Source organism: Ambystoma mexicanum, chromosome 9 (assembly GCF_040938575.1).
Source record: "Ambystoma mexicanum isolate Mex_15411 chromosome 9, UKY_AmexF1_1, whole genome shotgun sequence".
Classification (NCBI taxonomy): domain Eukaryota; kingdom Metazoa; phylum Chordata; class Amphibia; order Caudata; family Ambystomatidae; genus Ambystoma; species Ambystoma mexicanum.
In genome coordinates, this window is record NC_090931.1 from 656,686,870 (window position 1) to 656,709,297 (window position 22,428).

Genomic DNA, 22,428 nt, shown 5'->3' on the forward strand with positions numbered 1-22,428 from the left:
CTGCACTGTGTTGGCATTCTGTAATGAGGCAACACCTATAAAGTATGCATCTGGCCCCTTGTAACTAAATATTTGAACCGTGTTAGTCATCTACAGCCCACAGAGGAAAGCTGTGTGGCCTCTTAAATATATAAGAATAGAACAAGAGCTGCAAGCAGCGTAGTAACAATGCTGGTAATACAAAAGTGTATAGTGGTTCCATTTGCTAGAGAAATGCATCCTAGAGTGCTTTGCATCTTTCTGCTCACTCTGACACTGTTTTCAGGTTTGATGGAGGGCCTGCACCTGGAGTGCCTGCACCTGAACATACACTGGGGCTGCTCTATTCAGGGATTTAATAGCAAAAATCACCCCTGACCCTCCCACACTACTATTATTGCTGGTAACTTCTATTTATCGTTTGGTGTGTGTGCACATCTAGGATTGCCTGTTATCGCTCTTCAGTGTGGCTGTTGTGGTCTATCTGTTGAGTTGTGTGTGGCCCTGTTTGCATGTTGTGATTTGAAACACTGCCACTCGTTCTTTTTGTTGGTGGCTTTCTTTAGTGTTTGATAGAGGTGCACATACTGAGATGTCTCAAGTCTTCTCGCAGTAGCTGGTTCTGTTTATTGGTTGATACACATACCTCATCCGCCTAATTTCGGGGTCCTTCGATTAGTAGTTGGCAATGCCTGGAGCGCCTTAGCTCCCTCCTCTTTTCACTATAAATTGTATTTAATTTTTGCTAGATATAAATATCCTGGAGTACCGTGCCTCACCCTCCCTTGTCATTTCAGGGCGCTTCGATGAGGTTCTGATCCGCCATCAGGTGAAGTACTTGGGATTGATGGAGAACTTGCGAGTGCGCAGAGCTGGATTTGCATATCGACGGAAATATGAAATCTTTCTGCAAAGGTAAGTTCTCTCCTTGGAAGGTGTTAGGAGGGATTTTCACGCTTGTTCTCACCAAACTCTGGCAAGTAGCAAAGGCTGGGCAGTAAGGCAGACCTAAGAGATCAAGGGCTGGTCTATAAGTGCAGTTCACACTTTGAGGCAGTCAAGTAATGGAGTTACACAGAAGTATAAATATATATACGTAAGAATACTATACACCACAAAAAACACTTAACTATATATATTTGTTAAAGGGTTGTTATAGTTACAAGAAAAAAATGAAAAACGTTAGAAATTCGCCTGTTATGGTAAGCTAAGCAACCATAACTCGCGCCACCACCTTGCACTGCTAAGACTAACACCCAGGACATCAAAGATGACATCACAAATGTCATTGATGTATGTACGTAAAATAGACCTATAACTTAGCCCCCACTTGATTAAATCCATTCAGACTTTGCACAAACATTCAAGGTCAGGTCTATAATCTTTCTGAAATCTTTTGTGAACATTCGTCAAACGGCAACAAAGTTATAAGTCATCTGAAAAAGTTTAGACCCCACCTCTAATTTTTCCCCCCTTGACAAAATCTGACCAAAATTTGCTAAAACATTCAAATCTGAGTCTAAAATCTTTTTGCAAACCATTGTGCAGATTCGTCAATCTATTGCTAGTTTTCCCAAGGCTGCCGCCATTACTGATAGGTTGGCCCAGCGGGGGGGTGTCAAATGATATGGATTGGGCATCCATTATCTCCTCTCTATGGCAAAAATTGGTCCCATGAACAGACTCCGCCTGGGGGAGATAATTGGAAGAGCACAACGTTATGTGAGAAATCTTGGAATACTCGAGGCAATATCCACCTATTTGGAGAGCAGATTTGGGAAATCATCGATGGACCCACCATTGGTTTTGGACTTAACGAGAGAGGTTAGGTGGAACCCAAAAGTTGAGTTAGAAACCATTTCAAAACTAATCACCAGAAGAAAGCGCTCTAGGGCTCCAGGCCCACATGGCCTAACAAATAATACATTTAAGGATGATCCTAACTTGTGGGCCCAGTTGTTATGTCGTGATAAACGGCACCACATTTATGAGCCTTTCAAATATTTTGGGACCCCCCCTCTAATTGTGCTCCCTCTTGGCGAAACAGGACCACACTTTACAGAACCATTCAGGGTCAAGGACAATATGATATTGCAAAATGTCATACAGTTTCATTGAGTGGCGCCAAAGTTATAAGACATCCAAAAATTGCTTTTCACCAATCCTGTAATGCAAAAATATGTATGGGTGTCCCTGAACATCTGAGATGTTTGTGAGCATCACAGGGCTCCCCCTCCGAATCTCTGCACTGTTTGCGGACTTCTGATATGAAAAACCACAGGTTCTATTTGCGTTTTATGACCATATCCCATCCCATTCTCAAGTGCAATGTCGTGTTTTTGAATATGTTTTTACCGCAATGTCCGCGGACAACGGCAGCTGTACGCGGATACAATATGGCGGCCGTTTAAAATGACGCATCTCACGTTTTTAATTGACCAATCAGCAGGCACGTACAGTGTCTGCGGACATCGCGCCGCTCTCAGATTGGCCCAGGAGGCTGTCCGTGGAACGAATAGGGAAGTGAGTCCGCGGATCAGACCCAGATATCACACATTTATTTTGTACCTACTTTTTGGCCTTTTTACAGAAAAACAACTGGATGGATTTACAAAAGCATGCTATCGGGACCAAGCCGCCGCTCCTGTCGCCGATGTGGTGAAATCCATCCAGCGGTTTGGGCTGTAGGCCTGAGTAAAAATGTTTTCCATTGCGTCCATAAGGATTTCCACAGATTTTGGGACCCCCCCACCATATAACCGCACCACTTCGCAGAATCATTCCGAGTGGGCCATATACTTTTTTTTGCTAAGTTTTGTGAGGATTCATCCGGGGGGCGTAGTTATAAGCCACCTAAAAAGTGCTCTTTCTAGGAGTTGAGCAACTTACCCATAACTGCACGGCCGCTACGGCAGGCCGTGTAATATGTATTAATATACTGTAATTTATCTAAATGTGGGTTTGCCCAACAGTTTACTCTGCAAAAAGTCAAAAGCAATTCAGCAATAGCAACTCAAAGCTGTCCCAAGTAAAGTGGGAGAAAAGGTGTTTAAGCAGATGTAATATACAATGCCTTAAACTTCCCTCACTTGAGCATTCCTTCCTACCAGGTATGTAAGCATCCAATCTCTCAGAGATCAAGTCAGAGTCATGTACCTGAATGGGGGACGGGATATGTAAGGAAGTCTCAAAGTTCAGCTGCACATGTTTTGGCCACAGGTAGGTTGAATGTCTTTTAAAGAACACTTTTCAGGTCAAAGGTTTTAGGACAACATGCTGGGTACACTCTCAATTCCACTATACTTGAGGCAACCCAGGGCAAATCTTGGGCTAGAACACGACTTCCCCAGACAAGAAAGTGTAGTAATAAGGAGGGGACATTGCACACATGAAAACCACACGGGGCAATGGGACATCAAAAGTGGTAGGAACACCCTGAATTCCAATTTTCAAAGTAACCACCCATAGGGCACCAAGAATCCCTGGTGCCACTTATTTCTGTCATTGGTTCCGGTTGTGGTGGTACAGGGATTACGGTGCAGTGGTGGAAGTTGGTAGCTGGTTTGGGTCCAGCTAGGTGATGGTTCCGATCTCCCGTTCAGGGACTGTTCCAGCAGACTTACAGCAAGGCCGGCCAGATGACCTGGGACAACAGCTACAATGACCCTTGCAACAAGGATGGACCCCCAGCAGACTACGTGCAGTGCCGAAGAATCTCCTGTCAGGGGTCCAGAGGCTCAGCTTGAGGCAGAAGCACAAAACCGTCTCAGACAGGCCCCTCTACAGGATGAAGAGCAGCAGATACCAGTTATGAATGGTCGGTCCACAGGAGGTTCCAAGGACACCTACAGAGTCGAACGATGGCAGGACACTGGTGCAGGACACATGACGAGTTCCTACTCCCCACAATCCAGTTTTGGAAGCCACAACGAGGATCTTCCCTGGTTGCAGGAGATGCAGCAGAGATTCATTAGTAGATGGTCTGGGCCATGTCGCTTTGCTTTATCAGCTGTCTATTGGGTCTTCAATGCTGCCATCATATCTTCAGATTTGTGGTCCCGGTGGGCAACCCCAAGTTTGGCTCCAGACCCTCTTCACAATATCCAGGCTTATGGCGACTCTATACATCCAGTCACAAGGATATGCTCCATTCAGATATGTTATGGCGGTGCAATCCTGGACAGCTAGCTACCTAACATTTGTCCAGCATCAGATATAATCCAGGATAAGTGTGGATTGGGATCAGACAGTCTCAAGCCCAGTTTTAACCAGTTCAGTAATATAAAGCACTTGCTTTATATGACACTGTGTTGAGTGTTGAGCATGACCCTGTGAAAGTCCATGCCCTTTTAAGGAAGTCAAAATCCCGAGAGGGCAGGAAGATTGCCAAAAAGCATTATGGCCAAAGGGCATGACTTAAACCACAAGGAGAAACCATTTTGAGTATATGGTACTCCAAACATCCTTATGCAGTATTAAAAAGATGGTCCACGGCAGTGCACCGGAAAATATTTGTAAAACACTGTTCACTGCCACCAGCCCGACCTACGCATATCTCAAAGGCACAAAGCATGTTGCTAAACAAAAGGGTGAAAGAGGATATAAAGTACCTGTGTACCTCCACTTAAGGTGATGTGTTTTTACTAAATGAGAACACAGGAAAACACAACTGTGAGAAACGGTCTCCCTGTACTAGGAGTTTTAGGGACAAAACAAATGAGTTGAGCAGATAAGTGTAGCTAAAATTCTTTGCATACCTCAAAAGTCAGCCAGAATATTCCCAAACCTACGCAGATATGTTGGGGATTCCATTGAAATCATTTTGGAAAAGCCTCAAAAAGATAATAAAAATCCTTAACAGGATGTGTCTGTGAACAGTGTGAAGAGGACATTCGTCGAATAGTTACAGTTAACTTTTCACAGTTACCTGCTCAGCCACTGATGTGATTTTTATTACCACTACCTCCAGAGTCTTACCTCCACGCCCAGTGGAGTATTCGTGGCCCACCCAGCAGGGGCTTTAGAGGCTGTCGTAGAAGGGTTAGGGAAAAGCATGTACCTGTCACTGTGCAACAGTAAAGATATATACACAAAACACTTAAAAATGCAAAAAATCATTAATGGAAAGGTGACCCATCGTCATTATCTCTCCCTCAAATTGTGACTAAGACTAAACAACCTTCGCCAAGAAATCAGAGTCACCGTAAAAAATCAACTACCTGCCTCACAAGGTGTTGATAGGAAACCGCACAAATCATGCTAGCCAATCTAGCAACAGCATCACCAAATCATGATTAGCGATCTCATAGAAGCATCTGCTTCAATAAATACCTAAATACCTTTCTCAATGTGATTTCAAATGAAGGGAAAAGGCCTCTTCATACTCACTAACTGTACTTCTACAGTAGGGAGTTGAAAAGGGCTCGAGCAGACTGACTGCCTGGGATTATCCACAATTCAAAGAAAAATTGAAAAATTCCACAAATATTAAAAAGCCACCCATCAAAAAGTATAAAAAATAGGATAAAAATGCTTTAAAAAAAAGTTAAATGCTGGTTCCACCATTTAGCCAACCCAGAATAAGGTGTCTGCTCTTAAACTGTGGGCGGGGGTGCCTTGGGGAAGGAGGGGTACGCAAAATTCTTTACCCAAGCAGCTCAAAAAGAATTCAAGTTCTGCTAAAAATCAAAATAGGCAGAATCCAGCTTGGGCCTTCAAAAATCTAGTAAAAGAATTTGGACGGTGTTGACCCCTCCCATCTGGAAAGCCTTGCTGCTCTTCCTCTCCTTCCAGCCATCTGCCTCCTGGTCTTCCTGCTCCGCTGCCCCAAACATTTGTGTGCAGCGCCTGAGCTTACTCTATTTATACCTTTTTTGGGCCGTCCCTATTCTACAACTACAATCACCAAAATTCGTCCAGCACTGAACATTTTTCTAAACAAAATATCAAGGACACAAGCATCATTTGCAACTAGGAACCGTTCCAACAAAAGTGTTCAGTGGACAGCACCTTACTTGTATAAATAAGGACGGCTTTCATCATTCAGCACTAGGCATTTCTACAATAAAAGTGTCAGCGGACTACAGAATCCTGTTTAGAACTACAGAATAAAACTACAGAAAAGCTGCCTTTTGTAGTTTGCAGTGTTTGCTGTTATCTATGTTTTGTATTTTGCGAGAACATTGGCCTCATCCCAGAAAAAAGCCTACATATCAGTGAACGGCATTGTTTACACAATAAGAGTGTGATGTACCCTGCTCAATGCCATTGGCGCTTCCCTGGCTTTTGGAGGAAGGCCTGGTCTGCGGCTCAGACCACATGCCATTTTAAGCACGGCTAATATGGAAAATACATGTCACAACTCTTCAGTGTAACACTTTCAACCTAGATGAGGGAGTACAGTAATAACTGAGGGGATGCCACCTGGCAGTTTAAGCTAGAATGCCCCTTTTGGGATGATACAAAACCTGTTTTTTACATGGTCTTTCCCTTTCTGTAATGGTATCTCAGGCTGAAAAACAATGGTCTGGATGGTTGCTCAGTGGGTTAGCGTGCATGCTACAAAGATCTGTGGATGTCAGAATTTAACATACTGGTGGTTCAGCTCAAAATGTGCACAGTTGATACGGATACCAGTTACTTAAAGAACTGATGTCAATTAGGAGATCACTAGCATCCACCATTATGACCATGTGTTCATGCATAAACAATATACCAGCCTTTGTAACTTAATTGTGCGCGTTTCTAGTGCCCGTGGAGCAACTACATGACCATATGATATTCTGGAGAAAGCACACCAGTAACTATGCTCTTTTAAACTTTATTGAGATCTTCACTGTCACAGTTTCAGAAAAATTGGTTATTGGATGCTGTTTTACTAACACCCAGATTCAGTGGTCAGTTCCTAGACCTATTCTAGCTTTCATTTTGCCTCTGACATTCAGACTTCCCAGGCATCACTCTCTTGTTTTGCATTAGTCCGCATAAGTGCAATGGGTATGCCCAGATATGGGCCCCAAGGAACACCTCACTGTTGAGGCCTGCTGAGGCTGATCATTGCATTGTGGTCTCATGCAGAAGAGATGTCACCTGGCAGTTTAAGCTAGAATGCCCCTTTTGGGATGATACAAAACCTGTTTTTTATATGGTCTTTCCCTTTCTGTAATGGTATCTCAAGCTGAAAAACAATGGTCTGGATGGTTGCTCAGTGGATTTGCCAGAAGGTTTTGATTCATTTTAAATCCTTCCAGCCATCATTGTTGTGTTTCGCTGTAGCCATCCCAAGACTCAACCAGCAAGATTGCAGAACTTTCTTTGACATTAGATCCTTTGTCTACCCAGTCCCAAACGGAGCATCTACTGACCTATCCGTAAGGGTCAGCATTGAGTTACTGTGCTGCCTCTGTTTTGGAGTCTGATCAAATCAAGGACATCTTTTGACTTGCTGGTACCATGTTTATGTGCCAGGTTCTCTATGCACACAATTTGTATTTGGAATTCGAACTGCAGTCTGCAGGAAATGGGATGTGTCAAATCACCTGTGCACACTAATTCCAGGGTGGCAGCGATTCTAAAGCTGCAGCTTTACAGTAAATAGCTGTTTTTCATTATTACCTGCTTCAAGCAGTAGCAGTGATAAAAATACTTGAATGAAGAAGAGACAGTCTACCTTAATCGCAATGAAGATATTTCATATCTGGTTTGCTGGACAAAGTGGAGATTGTCAATATATCTTCTGCTTGGGCAATATGGAGATGCCCCAATTCCAGCCTCATGCATGTACATCTGATTATCCTTTGTACTCTGATATGCTAAAATAAATTCCTTTGTGAAGAGTCACCAACCACTCCACTGCCTGCCTCCACCCCCTGTAAAGTGATAGATTTTGACCAATGTTACTGGCTCAATGTACATGGCTAAATATTGTCTACCTATCATTCCACTAAGAATAACAAACTATATCTTGGTGGAAACTGAGGGTTTCATTAATTATGCAAATGTGAGTGTGGTTTGGCAAGCATTATAGGTGACTTTTTGCACATTTATACAAGACCCCCCACCCTTTTGTGTTACACCACTCTCAGTACATACATGATATCTGAGCCAGAGGCCTCGATTGCAGCTTGTTATTAGGGGTTGTCTTGTCCTTCGACCCACAGTTCTGTAACATGGCTCTGAGTGCTGCTCACTTGTTTTTCTAGGTTTACTGAGCTCAGAAGGACTGGCGTGCTTCTTTATTGTCTCCTTGTTGTGTTTACAGATACAAGTCACTGTGTCCAGACACATGGCCAAACTGGGATGGTCGGGTGCTCGATGGAGTGGCAGTGCTAGTCAAACACTTGGGCTACAAACCAGAGGAATTTAAGATGGGCAGGTGAGTCCCTTTCCCTCCAGTGTTGCATGAAGATTCACCAGCCACCATCACATCCTCCCTACTCGGCTCCATTGGATATACCCACTCATGCCTCCTTACCTAATCCACATGTCTACAACCGTCTTTTATGCCTCTCCACCACCATCCCTTCTATTCCTCCAACATCATCTCTTCTGCTCATGTTCTGCCTGTTTGGTGAATTCTAATTTATGTACTAATTCCCTTCTACCTTCGAGACCCCCATCTCTTTTGTTGGACATTAGGACTTTAACATTTTAGCCCTACTCTCTCATGTGTTTTGCCCTGATTTAGATTGTGTTTCCACTGTTTTAGGAGTCTGACAAACTCCATAGGCATCTACTTTTTGTATAGTGACACAGAGCACATTCTGTGCAGTGTCACAGAGAAATCCTTTTAGATTGCTCATAAGTTTAAATACCTTTTCTTGGGTGAACTACCAAGAATAGTAAAGTGAAATTGACTTTACTTACCTTTTCTCTTAGTAGGTCCAGCCAACACCGCCTTATGTGGAGTGCTGGGGGGTTACTTAGTAGCCCCTTATCGTACTCTCTCATGTAACATTTTTTATGTTACCCTCACTACTTTAAATGACTGCAGGCAGTGTTTTAATTTTCCTACCATTGTGCTCATCTACCGCAGGCTGAATCCTCTGGCTGCAGTATAGCACCCATGAGTGACAATTCCGTCAAAATGGGCTGGTCTTCTTTTTTCGCCATTTTCTGTTGGTGAGGTAATTCTTGGGTTTTACTCTGTGCGTAGAGGCATATTTGAGCCCTTTGTTCATTTGGCCTTTGGCAGGCATCAGCCCTGAAGCACGCCTCTGGTTCCAGTATGTCTCGAAATGCAGGATGTGAGGGAGGTTCCCAAAACACCCCTGTCCTTTATCTCTAGGAATGCCTGAATGCAACCAGTCCTGATTGGCTGTCCTTTTAGGACAGCCACCCTGCTGTGTGATTGACATCCTATGCTGTGCATGAATGGGAGAAACCTGCTTAAAAGCTGATGGGTTTGGGACTAGAGGCAGAGTCGACCACTGGAAGAAACACCCAACGAAGAAACCATAAACGAAGCCTGCTGCATTCCCCTGGACCTTTGAATTGCCTGGTGAAGCCCTGCTGCTGTGCTGAAACTCCTTATTCAATTCGACAGAGAAACTCCAGAAGGGACGACTTCTTACCTTGGGATAGTGGGACAACTAACCCCGAGACGAACTCCGCTGGACCATCTTCCCCGATGGGCTGTACTTCTTCGCTGCTGCAAGAGTCGAGAGATCCTTAGTAGAGTGCAACGTCTGAAATCCGGCTGGAAGCTCCAGGAGTCTCCTAAGGACCCTCAAGAGCTCTAGTCCAGAGTGCAGGACCCAAGGAGTGAAGGAAGCCTAACCGGTATCTGAGATCCGCGACAGTGCTGTTTACTAAGTGCTGAAATCGTGAAGTGCTGCTGAACCGAAAAGAGCCTCTAGCTGCTGACGACCTCCAGGAGCCCTCCAGACGTCCTCTCTCTTGTCCCCATGACTGAGGCTCAGGAACCCAGGGTCTGCATTGCTGCAACAGAAAAGAATTCAGCTGGACCATTCTTCATCAAACCATAGGTACTGTTTAGATTTGGGGTGCTTACCTCAGTGTCTTTGAGCTGTGCTTTTCTCAGTTAGATTTGTAGTGGCTTACTCTTAGAGTTGATTCCAACTCTGTTTCTCACAGGCTTAACAGCTTGTGACCCGACAAGTGATTTTCCTTACAAAACTCTCTAACTTTGTGCAAGACTTTGATTTTCGAAGAAGTGCCTCAGCTCCATAGACTGTTTCACTTGACTTTGGCTGTCCTGGCTCCCTGCAGACTCTTCTAGCCCATTGAATTTGATATTGTTTGTCCCTCGTAGGTGGTAACTTGTTTTAGACGGTTACTGCTGGGAAAGGCTTGTCTAGATTTCATTGGAAGATTTAAGTGTCCTCACATATACTGAGAAACTGTTTAACCTTTTTCCTTCCTTAAACCTTTCCTTTCTGCAACCTCAGAATCTGCAAAGTATAACTAGTTTGATACATAAATGCCATTACCCTCCTTGTGAATGAAGCCACCTCAGTGTGTAGGAATTGTGAAAGAAGCATATCCAAAGATTATCCACTAACTTATGCTGATCCTGAAAAGTGATTTTAAGTACATTTACATTGTAACATGAATTGCCTTTTTAAAGAATGCTTATTTAAAACTTGATGTTAATTAAATTAATAGTTATTTATAACTGAAACCTTGAGTGTAAGAGTTACTTGTATTTATGAATGTCATTTCTACAGATCACCTTTACCCCTCTTGAGATAGGCCTGGCTGCTCGGTCACACTACCAACCTGTGTAGTACAGACCTATACCAAAAGGTGGGTTACCTAATACCAAGCAGATAAGTGTTGTGGAGTCTCACCAAGTGTTACTACACCAATTCTTACCTAATACTGCCATCCTGTCCACCCCTCTGCCACCATCCCCTCTAATCTTCCACAAACCCTTTCACTGACATCCCTTCAGCCCCTCTGTTGCTGTCCGTACCCGGCCCTCTGTTGCTGTCCGTACCCGGCCCTCTGTCCGTACCCGGCCCTCTGTTGCTGTCCGTACCCGGCCCTCTGTTGCTGTCCGTACCCGGCCCTCTGTTGCTGTCCGTACCCGGCCCTCTGTTGCTGTCCGTACCCGGCCCTCTGTTGCTGTCCGTACCCGGCCCTCTGTTGCTGTCCGTACCCGGCCCTCTGTTGCTTCCCGTACCCGGCCCTCTGTTGCTTCCCGTACCCGGCCCTCTGTTGCTTCCCGTACCCGGCCCTCTGTTGCTTCCCGTACCCGGCCCTCTGTTGCTTCCCGTACCCGGCCCTCTGTTGCTTCCCGTACCCGGCCCTCTGTTGCTTCCCGTATCCGGCCCTCTGTTGCTTCCCGTACACGGCGCTCTGTTGCTTCCCGTAACCGGCCCTCTGTTGCTCTTAAGAAAGCCTGTTCATTAGATGACAAAAATCAATGTTAATTATTAAAGCTACTAATCCACTGTTTTGAATGATGTGACATTGATTGTAGCGGCTTGTCATTGACCAGTAAGTAGCATTTCTGCTGGGGTGACTCGGCCAAGGAAGGTAGTGCAAAAGCTTTTACTAAAACATAGCAGATTAAAAAAAAAAAGTTTTGTTTGGAGCTCCTATTAAAATCCCACCTCTGGTCTCAATGTTTAAACTGATGTGTAATGTATTCAGCGTATTAAATTAGCTAGAAAGCAAAGCAATATTTGTTTTTATGTGTGGTCCCTTGATGATTTTCATTCACACTAGTTTCACACCTTCTCTTGTATACTGATTTGACCCGTCTCTTGATTCTTCTTCATTTGTGAGCGGCTTATTATACTGTTAAGCACCCCTCATTTCTGTTTATTCACTTGTCCCTAATGGAAACAGTTTGGGTGTCCACAACCTATGGACACTCCTGTCCCATGCACACCTCTATGTACTGAAGAAACTTGTCAGTCAAAATGTACTGTAACTTATATATTTAAGTGTTTAAGTAGTTGAACAATGTTGGTTGAAGATAGTTTCAACAGTTTTTCAAAATAGCTTTTCAAATAATACAATTTGATCATATTAAATTTGTGGATCTCATATTGATAGAACTCAGGTTTTCTGACAATGAAACACACAGGATACAGAATACAATGCCTCAGATTCCCTTTTAAAGGATACAGACTGGTAGCCGTAAAGGTTACACTCGACGTCTTCTCCCAACCGACTGATGGCAGAAGTAGAATGAAGTGCAGTCAAGAGACACCTTCTAACTAATGTCACTCTTTGACTGGTAATAATTCTACAGTCAGAGAGAGTAATCAGTGGGAAAGGCATGAGTGGACCAAGTTTCACCAAGCTGTTGATAGCGAGGAAATGTATCAGGATACTATAATAATTAAGAGGACAGTAAGAGCCTATCTGATATACACTAACCTTTTGCACAGTCACTGGTAGTCCAAAGATGTCCGAAGAATCCCAGGAAAACAACGACAACGAAGGGAAAGTGAGGAAACTAACCCATACGGGAAGAGGGCCGCACTAGAGCCGGGTTGGTGCACACAGGAAAGCACCCAAAGTTCAGTGGACTATTTAGTAGAAAGTTAATAGGAGGAGATGATGAATCTTGATCCAGGAAGGTATGCCCTTTTTGGTAGTGGGAGGAAGTCCAGTTGGGAGAGTTGTAGGACAGAATCTCCGAGAATAAACCAACAGAAACTTAACCTCTCTTGCTGTATAGGTGGGATAGGGAACCAGACTCTACAGGATGTATATGACAGTCTTGTAGAAATCAGCTTAACTTTCTGTATGGAGTTGGAGCATGAAGTTACTGAGTGCCGCGTAGGAACGCGACTGGAAGCCCCGTGTGGACCTGGAGCTGGAAGTTGCTGGGTGCCGCGTTGGAACACGGCTGGATGCTCCATGTGGAATTGGAGCTTAGTGTTGTTGGGCTCCGCGTAGAAAACACGGCTGAGACTCTGTACGGGAACAGAGCGGGTAATGCGGGGCGCCGCGTAGGAACACAGAAGATAATCGCTCTGTGCGACTGAGAAAGGCAAAATTGTCGAATGAATGAATAGCGTCTGCGTGAAAGCAGCAGATGCCAAGCTCCGGAACAATAACTCAAGTTAACGCGATCAGAAGCGCCATCGCTTAGAATCTATTCCATGAAATACGGTCAGCTGACGTGCATCTGACCAACGTGATGACGTGTACGTTGGTCAGGTGATCCAAGCGCGTAATGTAGAGAAGAAGAAAACAAAAACACACAAACGCGATCGTAGCCCCAACATAACGGCACCGGCAAGTGCAGTATTAACGGCGCCTCCCAGATAGCTTCCATTGTGTGTAGAATGGCCTAGCCGTTCTAAAAGCTGAAGATGCTGGTAAGAGGGAACGTTTAGGGAGAGAAAAGGAGCCTGATGGTCCTGGGATGGCAGGCATGACACACATTGATTTTACTCAATACAAACATTTAGTGTTTTAAATTCATTACATTATTAGTGCAACACAAAGTTTTCAACAATTGTAGTTACAAATTAGTTTTCAATGGTAATAGAAACAAAAAGTTCTCAATAGAATTTTCAAAATAATAAGGCTTGTCGCGTTTCGAGAATTCATCTCTTCTTCAGGAGCACACGGGTCATAATGGTGTCTCTTGCAGTTTCTGCCTCTGTTCTCAAATGGTTTCCGTCCTACTAATCTAGTCGCTCCTTTTCTGTCTCCTAGGCTGACCTTTCCTTTACTACATGGTGCCCCACAAGGTTCTGTCCAGGGCCACCTCATTTTGTCCCTATGTACATCCCCTCTTGCTTCTATTGTTGGCCATCCAATCCTGGATGCATTTTCACTTTAGCCACTAAAATGCTTCTAAAATAGAAATTCTATAATTCCCTGCTCTATTCACTTCTTTTGTTGCTCCCACATCTTTCAATTCCTTTCCTCTAGCTACTATTCCATTAACACAGTCTGCTAGGAATCTTGGAGTAATGTGTTACTGCCACTCTCTAATTCATAGATAATATTTCTCATTCCTGTCTGTTTTAACTCTATAATATTCACAAAGTGTGTAAATTTCTTTCCTTTCAGGCTACCAAACATCTTATTTTCTCTCTATTTTCTGATACTGCTCTGCTTTACTAATTGGCCTTCCTGCCTATCGACTTGCTCCGTTATGGTCCATTGTTAACTCAGCTGTACTCTTGTCTCTGTCTCTCCTCCTGCACTTCTGATTCTTCTCTTGAATCTATCTTTTGATTTTCCTCTGCTCTTTCACTTCCTGTGTATTATCTTAAAAGGTATTCATGGATTGACTGCACCTTACCTTTCTTCGATAATCTCTATTCATAATCTTATTCGCTCTCTAGCATGTTATTTTCTATCCGTTCCTAAGTCACTCATGTTCCATCGCATTTTGTCTGCTTTGCCTTACTAGTAACTAATCATTGCAATTCTTTACCCCTTTCTGTTAAATCCTTACCTACACTCTCTTTATTCCGTGCTATGCTTAAAGCTCATCTTCTTTCGCAACGTTTATCATTCTACTTTATTTTCTACCATGTTTTTCACGTTCAGTGCTTTGCTGAAAACGCTCTACAAGTCAATAAATGTAAAAACAGATTTATTTGGTTGTATTTGTGGGGTTAAACATCTCCCACAAAAAGCTCACATTTATGAATTTGTTGGAGGGTTTTGTAAAGTTCAGACATTTATGCACATAGGCATTGTGACTCTATAGAGCTGGCTGTTTATATCTAGAGTATGTTAAACCCTTTAACTGCCATGGGTTTTCCCTTCCAGTGCCAAGGCCTTTTTTTGGTGATTTCAATCCCTTGCAACTTTTTTGTTACATGAGATATCTCAGCCACATTTGGCCCCTTTTTTTCCCCACATGTAGGCGGTCATAACGCCACCCAGAAATCCTAGTTTGCTGTAGGGGGTGAGAAGAAATAACCAAAAAGGGACAACATTTTGGGATTTTTCAGAAAATGTCACTAAGATGATGTGCAAAGAAGCCTGTGGTTTTTTCCAAGTGTTAGGAACAAATGGTTTGCTGTGCTGTATTCCCCAGTTTCCTGGCTTTCAAGAACAGGTTGAGTGGAAACGAAAAAACTTATTTTGATATGGTTATCAACCGTTTCGTGAGAGGTAGGTGATTTTGGCCTTTTTTTCCAATAGGACATGCATGGACGGAATGGAAGAAAAGCATAGGAAAGCTGAATGGGAGGACAGAAAGGCATACATTTCTGAAAAGTAGACAAAATTCCAAGTTTAGGAAGGGGTAATTTGCGCAGATCAGGCAACAACTATGTAGGGAAAAATTCCATAGTTTGGGGAAAAATAGGGAAAATGACAGAGAAAAAGGTATGTTGGGGACATGGTTGGCCCGGTAAGGCAATGGCTTCTGTGAATTTTGAGAAAAACAATGCTTCACTACATTCCCCTAACTCTTCCAGTTAGGAAATCACACATTTTTTGTAATGTTTTACAAAACAAGCAATAACACACGCCAAAAACGGAGCCATGGTACACAGGAGTTTTGTGCTTATGCCCTAAACAGACATACTTAGCATGTGTAAATAAGGAAAACAAATGTGGTGAGGAAGGGCAAGCATACATTTTTTGAAAGAGCACAGGCAGACCCTTTGAAGGGTAGGTGACTTGTGCAGGTTTCCAAAGTTTATAGTGCCTAAAGCATTGACTAAATGTAGGTCACATTTGGGAAATTAAAGGGTTGTGTGACAAAGGCCAGCAGCATATAGTTCAAAACGTTATTAAAAACCAAGCAAACAACAAATTTCATACCTTCCCGCGTCCCCACATGTGTCCAGATGAAAACGGTACCTCACATGTGTGGGTGCACCTACCTGAGCGCAAAGGGAAAAAGCCTAAAACACTGGTAACCCCAAGTCTTCCGGCATAGCAGATTTTCGGGACTTTTGCTCATGCGGACAACCTACAGATTTGTGCCAAGGGTGTCGAAGCCACCAAGGAAAACGGGGAACTCCATGCATTTCCGAAAAGAGGACACCCGTGGAAATCCACAGAGGTCTGACTTTCACGAATCGGCCCAGAATGTATTACCCACAACCCCCGGCAAAGTAAGAAATGTGGCAAAAAAACCACAATGTTCGCACACTGCACTCTGCTCACCCACCGAAACACGCCCCAACACCACATGGCCTACCTTCTCGCGTTCCCACAGGTGTCCCGACAAAAACGGTACCTCACATGTGTGGGTGCACCTACCTGGGCACAAAGGGAACAGACTAAACCACTAGTAACCCCTAAAGGGTTTGGGGAGACAACCTACAGATTTGGGCCTAGGGTGTCGAAGCCACCAAAGAAAACAGGGAACCTCATGCATTTCAGAAAAGAAGGCACCCGTGGGAATCCACAGATGTCTGACTTGCGCGAATCACCCCAGAATGTATTACCCACAAACCCTGGCAAAGACTCACATGGGAGACGGGTGCCCAGGGCCAGGGATATTACCCCCGAGTTTCCTGGAGCTCTGGCTGGCCTGCATTACAGCTTCTCCCTCCGGGAAAGGACGGAGAATGTCCCCTGCCTCCCTGGGACCACCGCTGGGCTTGGGGACGCTCAACCCACATAGGAGTCAGCCGCCCAAGGCCAGGGATATGACCCAGCTACAACCCTGGAGCTCTGGCTGGGTTGCGGTACAGCTTCTCCCCTATGGGAAAGGACAGGGACCCTGCCGAGGCTCTCTGGGACTGCTGCTGCACTTGGGGACGGTCAACCCACGACCACACATTAGTGTGACAATCTGCCCCCAGTGTGCCCAAAACCTACTGCCCCATCCATTTGGGGGCCTGTCCCACGTTTTGTGCTGCCCCCCCCCACCCTAAATGAATGGGGCGGGGCATCTCATGCAGCCCTCCCTGGGGTCAGATGCCCCTTCCTAGGGCCAGAAATCTGATTAAGGTGCCCCCCATTGATTGATTGATTTGTTTATTTATAGAGCACCTTGCACCAAGGCACTGTACAATGGAACAACTCATACAGTGAACAACAATAAACATTGGGAGCAAAATTACATAATTAATCATTCAACAACAAAACAGTGCAAAAAGCAATTAACTGAGGGGGAGGGGAAGTGGAGAGGGAGTAGGATTGGTGAGGGGGAACAGAGAAGGATAGAACGAGTGAAGAATAGAAGGGAGGGAGAATGAAATGGGAGTGGGGAGAGAGGAGTTAGAAGAGGGAAAGAGGGGGGAGGAAGAGAGAACAGGGAAGGCCTTTAAGGAGGAGAGTGAAGGAGAAGGGATTTAAGCGAAGTACGAAATGAGGGAAGAGTCGTGGAAGAGCGGATTGAGAGTGGGAGTGAGTTCCAGTGAAGAGGAGCAAGAAGTTGGAAGGAGCGGAACTGGGAGGAAGCACAGGGGGAAGGAGGTACAGTGAGGAGGAAATGGTCAGCAGAACGAAGTGAGCCAGAGGGGGAGTAAAAGGTGAGAAGGGAGGAGAGATAGGGAGGAGCAAGTCCATGTAGGGATTTGAAAACAAGGCAGAGAAAGCAGAATTTTAACTGTATGTGGAAAGGTAGCCAGCGAAGGTGAGAGAGCGAGGAGGAGATGGAATCACGGGAGGTAAGGAGACAAAGAGTACGAACAGCGGAGTGGTAAATGGATTTAAGGGGGGCAAGCTGGCATGCAGGAAGTCCAAAGAATAAGGGGGAGCAGTAGAATAGTCGGGAAAAGATGAGAGAGGAGATAAGGAGTTTGGTCGCATGGAATGTGAGGGAGGGACGGATTTTGCGAATGTTGTATAGATGGTAACGGCAGGAGCGAGAGGTAAGTGAAATGTGTTGTGAAAAGGTGAGAGAGGAGTCAAATATAATGCCTAGATTACGAGCATGGGAGGAAATAGGGAGGTTGGAGGGAGGAAAGTGAATGAAAGGGGGAGGAGAGGGAGGAGGAAGTGAGTTAGAAGGGAAGAAAAGGACTTCGGTTTTATCAGTATTAAGAGAGAAGAAGCAGGAGGACATCCAGTTCTTGATGGCTGTGAGACAGGAGGAGAGTTTGAGATGGAGGTCAGGTGTGAAGGAGGAGAAAGAGAGAAGGAGTTGAGTATCATCAGCGTAGAAGTGATGGGAGATATCAAAGGAGGAGATAACAGGGGCGATGAGTGAGGTGTAAAGAGAGAAGAGGAAAGGACCAAGTACAGAGCCTTGCGGAACACCGTATACGAGAGGGAAGGAAGAAGAGGTCTGGCCCCCCCATGAGACGGTAAAGGAACGAGAAGAGAGGTAGGACGATAGCCATTTCAGAACAGGGCCTTTGAATCCGAAGGAGGAGAGAGTGTGTAGGAGGAGTGGGTGATCGACAGTATCAGAAGCTGCAGAGAGATCAAGGAGAATAAGGAAGGAACATTGCTTGGCATGCCGAGCAGAGAGGAGAGAGTTGAGGATAGAAGTGAGAGCGGTTTCAGTGGAGTGTTTGGGTCGGAAGCCAGATTGGAAGGGAGGAAGGAGAGAGGAGGAAGAGACGAAAGAAGAGAGTTGAGAATAAGCGAGACGCTCAAGGAGTTTAGAAAGGACAGGTAGAAGGGAGATGGGTCTGTAGTTAGAGGTGAGGAGTGGATCAGCAGAGGGTTTCTTTAGGATAGGAATAATCGTTGCATGTTTTGAAGGCGAGGGAAAGGTAGAAGAGGAGAGGCAGGAGTTAAAGAAAGTAGTAAGGTATGGGATAAGAAGAGGGTAGATTTTGGGGATGAGAACGGAGGGGAGAGGGTCAGAGGGAGCGGATTTGGGGTGGGCTTTGGTAAGAAGAGAGGAGACATCCGAAGCAGAAACAGATGAGAAGACAGACATATAGTGGAAGAGGGAGGAGAGGGGGGGAGGAGAAGAGAGGGAGCTAGAGGGGGAGTTCATTTTTTGTCGGAGTGAGATGATTTTGGAGGAAAAGAAGTTGGCAAAGTCAGAGGGAGAAAGCTTGGAGTTGGATGAGGGATCTGGAGTAGGAGGAGAGAGAAGACGGGTAAGAGTTTGAAAAATTCGACGAGGATGAGATGCTTGAGACTGGAGAAGGTTAGAGTAGTAAGAGGACTTGGTGGTTGCAAGACAACAGTTGTAAAGAGCGTGGTAAGAGAAGTAAGAGGTTCGATTAGAAAGCGAGGGAGTTTTGAGCCAGAGTGTCTAATCGCCTGAGAAGGCGTCACATAGAGCGGAGATGGGAGGTAAGCCAAGGTTGAGAAGGTTTCGGAGTAGGGCGAAAGAGAGAAAGGGGGTAAAGTTGGTCAAGGGCAGTGGAGATAGAGGATGAAAGGGAAGAGAGAGCATCATCAGCAGAGAGTTATGCAAAGTCATGGTGAGATGGGAGAGAAGAAGAGCAGGTGTCGAAGAAGAAGTCAGCGTCAAAGTCCCGGAGGTCACGATGCGAGTAGATTGGGGGAGAGGGATTAGTAATTGTAGGTGTAGAGAGAGGGGAAAGGGAGAAAGAGAGTAGGGCATGGTCAGAGAGATAAACAGGGAGAGAGGAGACAGGGGAGGAGGGGTGGGAGGAATAAAAGATGAGGTCAAGAGTGGAACCAGAGGTGTGAGTAGAGGGTGAAGGAAGGAGGGAGAGGAGATAGGCATCAAGGATGGAGAGGAGAGGAGAAGATTGTGGGGGAGAAGGCAGATGGATATTAAAGTCGCTAAGTACCACTAAAGGAGAGGCAGTTGGAGAAATAAGTGAGAGGAGGTGATCCAGATCATCAAGGAAGGAGGAGAGAGGACCAGGGGGTCGATAGATGACCAGGAAGGAAATAGGGTAGGGAGAAGAGAAGAACTTGTAGAGGAATTCAAAAGTAGAGCAAGAGGGGAGAGGTGGAGATGAAGAGGAGGAAATGAATTTAGGGTGGAATAGGAGACCAACGCCGCCACCTCGACCAGAGGTACGAGGGGTATGGATGAAAGAGGAAGACGAGGTTGTTAAGGAAGCAGGGACAGAGGTGTTGTGAGGTGGAATCCATGTCTCAGTTAGGCAGAGGAAATGAAGATTGAGGCGAAAGAAAAGATCAAGTGTAGCTGCGGTTTTGTTACAGATGGATCTTGCGTTCCAGAGAGCAACGTTTATGGTCCCATCCACTTGGAGACCCCTTGGGGCAGATGGGTGATCATCTGCCCCCAGGGAACGGGGTTACAAAAAAGAAAATGTTTTGAAAAAATAAACAAATGTAACAGAGATTTGGGTGGGGGTGGGGAGCCACCACGTATTTATTTTCTCCATGAAAGGGGTATGGCCCTCTCCTCCCCACCGTAGGTGGATGGGGGCACACCTTGTAGCCCTCCATGTGGGCAGATATCTGCCCCTTTCTGCCCCTAGAGAGGACTACATGAGGTGCCGCCCCATCCACTTGGGTGGGGGGGAGAGGGCCACCAGGAAAGTGTGGACAGGGGGTTGCATTTAAGTTTTTTGCCTAAAAGGAGGAGCTATCTCGTCAGGCAACACGGAGGTAATGTCAAGGATAAGATAGCTTGTCCTTGGCACTTAAGTAGTTAAAAGCTGTTGAATTCATGCAACCTCTGCTCTTATTTGAGCTGGCCGAGGTCTATAGACCTGTGCAAGTTATCTGGTAAAACCACTCAAATGTTTTGAATAACAAATATTTGGTAATCCTCTAAATGGTGAGAAAAATTCAGTGTGTGAAAATCTGTTGATGATCAAGAGTAGAGGTGTGGTGAAAACATACAGAATAACAAGCATGGGTTTACATATCTACTGAACTCTAAGGTATTTACACTTAAGTCTTATGAGTAGCTTTCAGGTTCTGTTTTTAACCTGAATGTAATTAGCTGCTCACATCTTATCTGTTGTTCGGGTGTTTTCATCCCTTAAGATCCCTGTCACTATCCTAATCTGTTATATGGTCTGTGACAAAATCCCGTGCCTGGCACTGCTATGGTGAATGGTTTGGTTGCCAAAAGTAGGCAGGTGCCGCCACAAACCATGTGATGGAGGATCCCCTAGCTACCCCGTAACAATTCCACACACAGGAGGATAGCACTCAATACATTGCCACAGTAAAGGCTCCTGCCCCATGAAAGGAATCGAGAAGCCAAGATCCTGCGGGGGAGGACGCACCTGCCTGCTGGGCTCTCGTTGCCTGGTGTGAAGGTATCATGAAGCAATACACAGACAACTGACTAAAGTTCAAAATAAAATATTTTTTTAAATCAAATGTCAGGATGGTAGAAGGCCTAACATGCCCTATGCTAGGGTGGGATTTCCCTACCTGAATGAAACTAAGGAAAGTCTGAGTCAGAGTTCAACTGAAAAGACTGTCTGTGTCCAAAACCTATACTTGCCCTCACAACTAAAGCTAAACAATGTGCAGGGATGTCAATAATAAAGAAATAGTGTTCAACTCAAAGTTCTGAGCTTCTTCCAGCTCGCAGCTCTCTTTCAGCTCCCCTTCTCGAAGTGTAAGATAGTTCCACAAAAGTCTTAAGATTATCTTTCTCAGGTTCAAGGTGATAAAGTTCCAAACAATCCTCTGGGTTCCCTTCCCCAAGTTCCAAGCAACATAGTTCAAACAGAACAAAGGTCTTGGGGCTCTGTTCTCAAGACAAGTGTAGTTCCTGAAGTCTCCGGGTTCCCTTATCCAAGACTTTATCTTCACCACCACAGTATCCTTGGTTTTCAGCATTCAGGGCTCACTGGTCTAGGCGCAGTTGTCAGACCAAACGGTCCACCCCTCACAGGTCACGCAACCAGGATTCCTGGGCTCTTCAGACCACACAGGTTCTTTGGTACTGGTTGCTGTGCACCAAATCACCTTCACTCAGTTCCTCTGTATCAGCCTCTAGGATTTATGTGCTGATTTACACTCCCCTGGCTTCTCTGTCAGCCTCGTGGCTCTGCCATCACGTGTCACACACCTCTTGCCAGTCTTTGGCCTTGCCGCACTGCATTCACTCATAAATGTTCTCTTTGAGGGTATTTTGTTCACCCCCCATCTTCTTATGACTCTCTGTCACACTTGCGCCCTTTCCATAATTTGTTTTCACATGTACACATTGGCTGTTCTCTTAATTTACTAGGCCCATAAAATGTTATTCCATTGCACATTTAATATGCTTAACTTGAGGGTTTCCTTTAATTCAGCGTTCAATATGCATTCATGATGTTTCATTTTTAAATTTCCATTCAGTTCAGTATTCAATATCCCTTTATTTTGCTTCATTTTAAGTTTCTATTCAGTTTGGTATTCAATATGAATTTATTTAGCTTAACTTTAAGTTGCCAACAACCGGAAACTTTAAAAAGCGCTCTCTCTGAGACACGCGACCACTCCGATCCAAAGTATTCCTTCTCAAACTTCAGCAATAGAAATGTTCCTGCTCATGCACTCGCGTACCATATTATACCAGGTTTCTCATCTGTCCGAAACTTTCCGGTCCCATCGATAACTTGCAGAGCACGCACATTTCTGCTTCTAGCGTTAGGGTCTACTCACCAACACAGGAGAATTAGCATTTTTGGTTTCAAGGGAAAGTGACAGCCTCTCCACACGGCTACCTTCTCCACC

At 44.9% G+C, this 22,428-nt stretch overlaps 1 protein-coding gene across 5 annotated transcripts in view; it reads left to right on the forward strand.

The window, feature by feature from the left end:
- The window catches only part of MYO1C (myosin IC), a 662,069-nt gene that overhangs the window by 518,166 nt on the left and 121,475 nt on the right, over positions 1–22,428 (forward strand). For all 5 annotated transcript variants that reach the window (XM_069615425.1, XM_069615428.1, XM_069615429.1 and 2 more), the window contains exons 19-20: positions 777–894; positions 8,240–8,353. In XM_069615425.1, the coding sequence (XP_069471526.1) occupies positions 777–894; positions 8,240–8,353 (232 nt within the window). The remainder of the gene's footprint in view (positions 1–776; positions 895–8,239; positions 8,354–22,428) is intronic.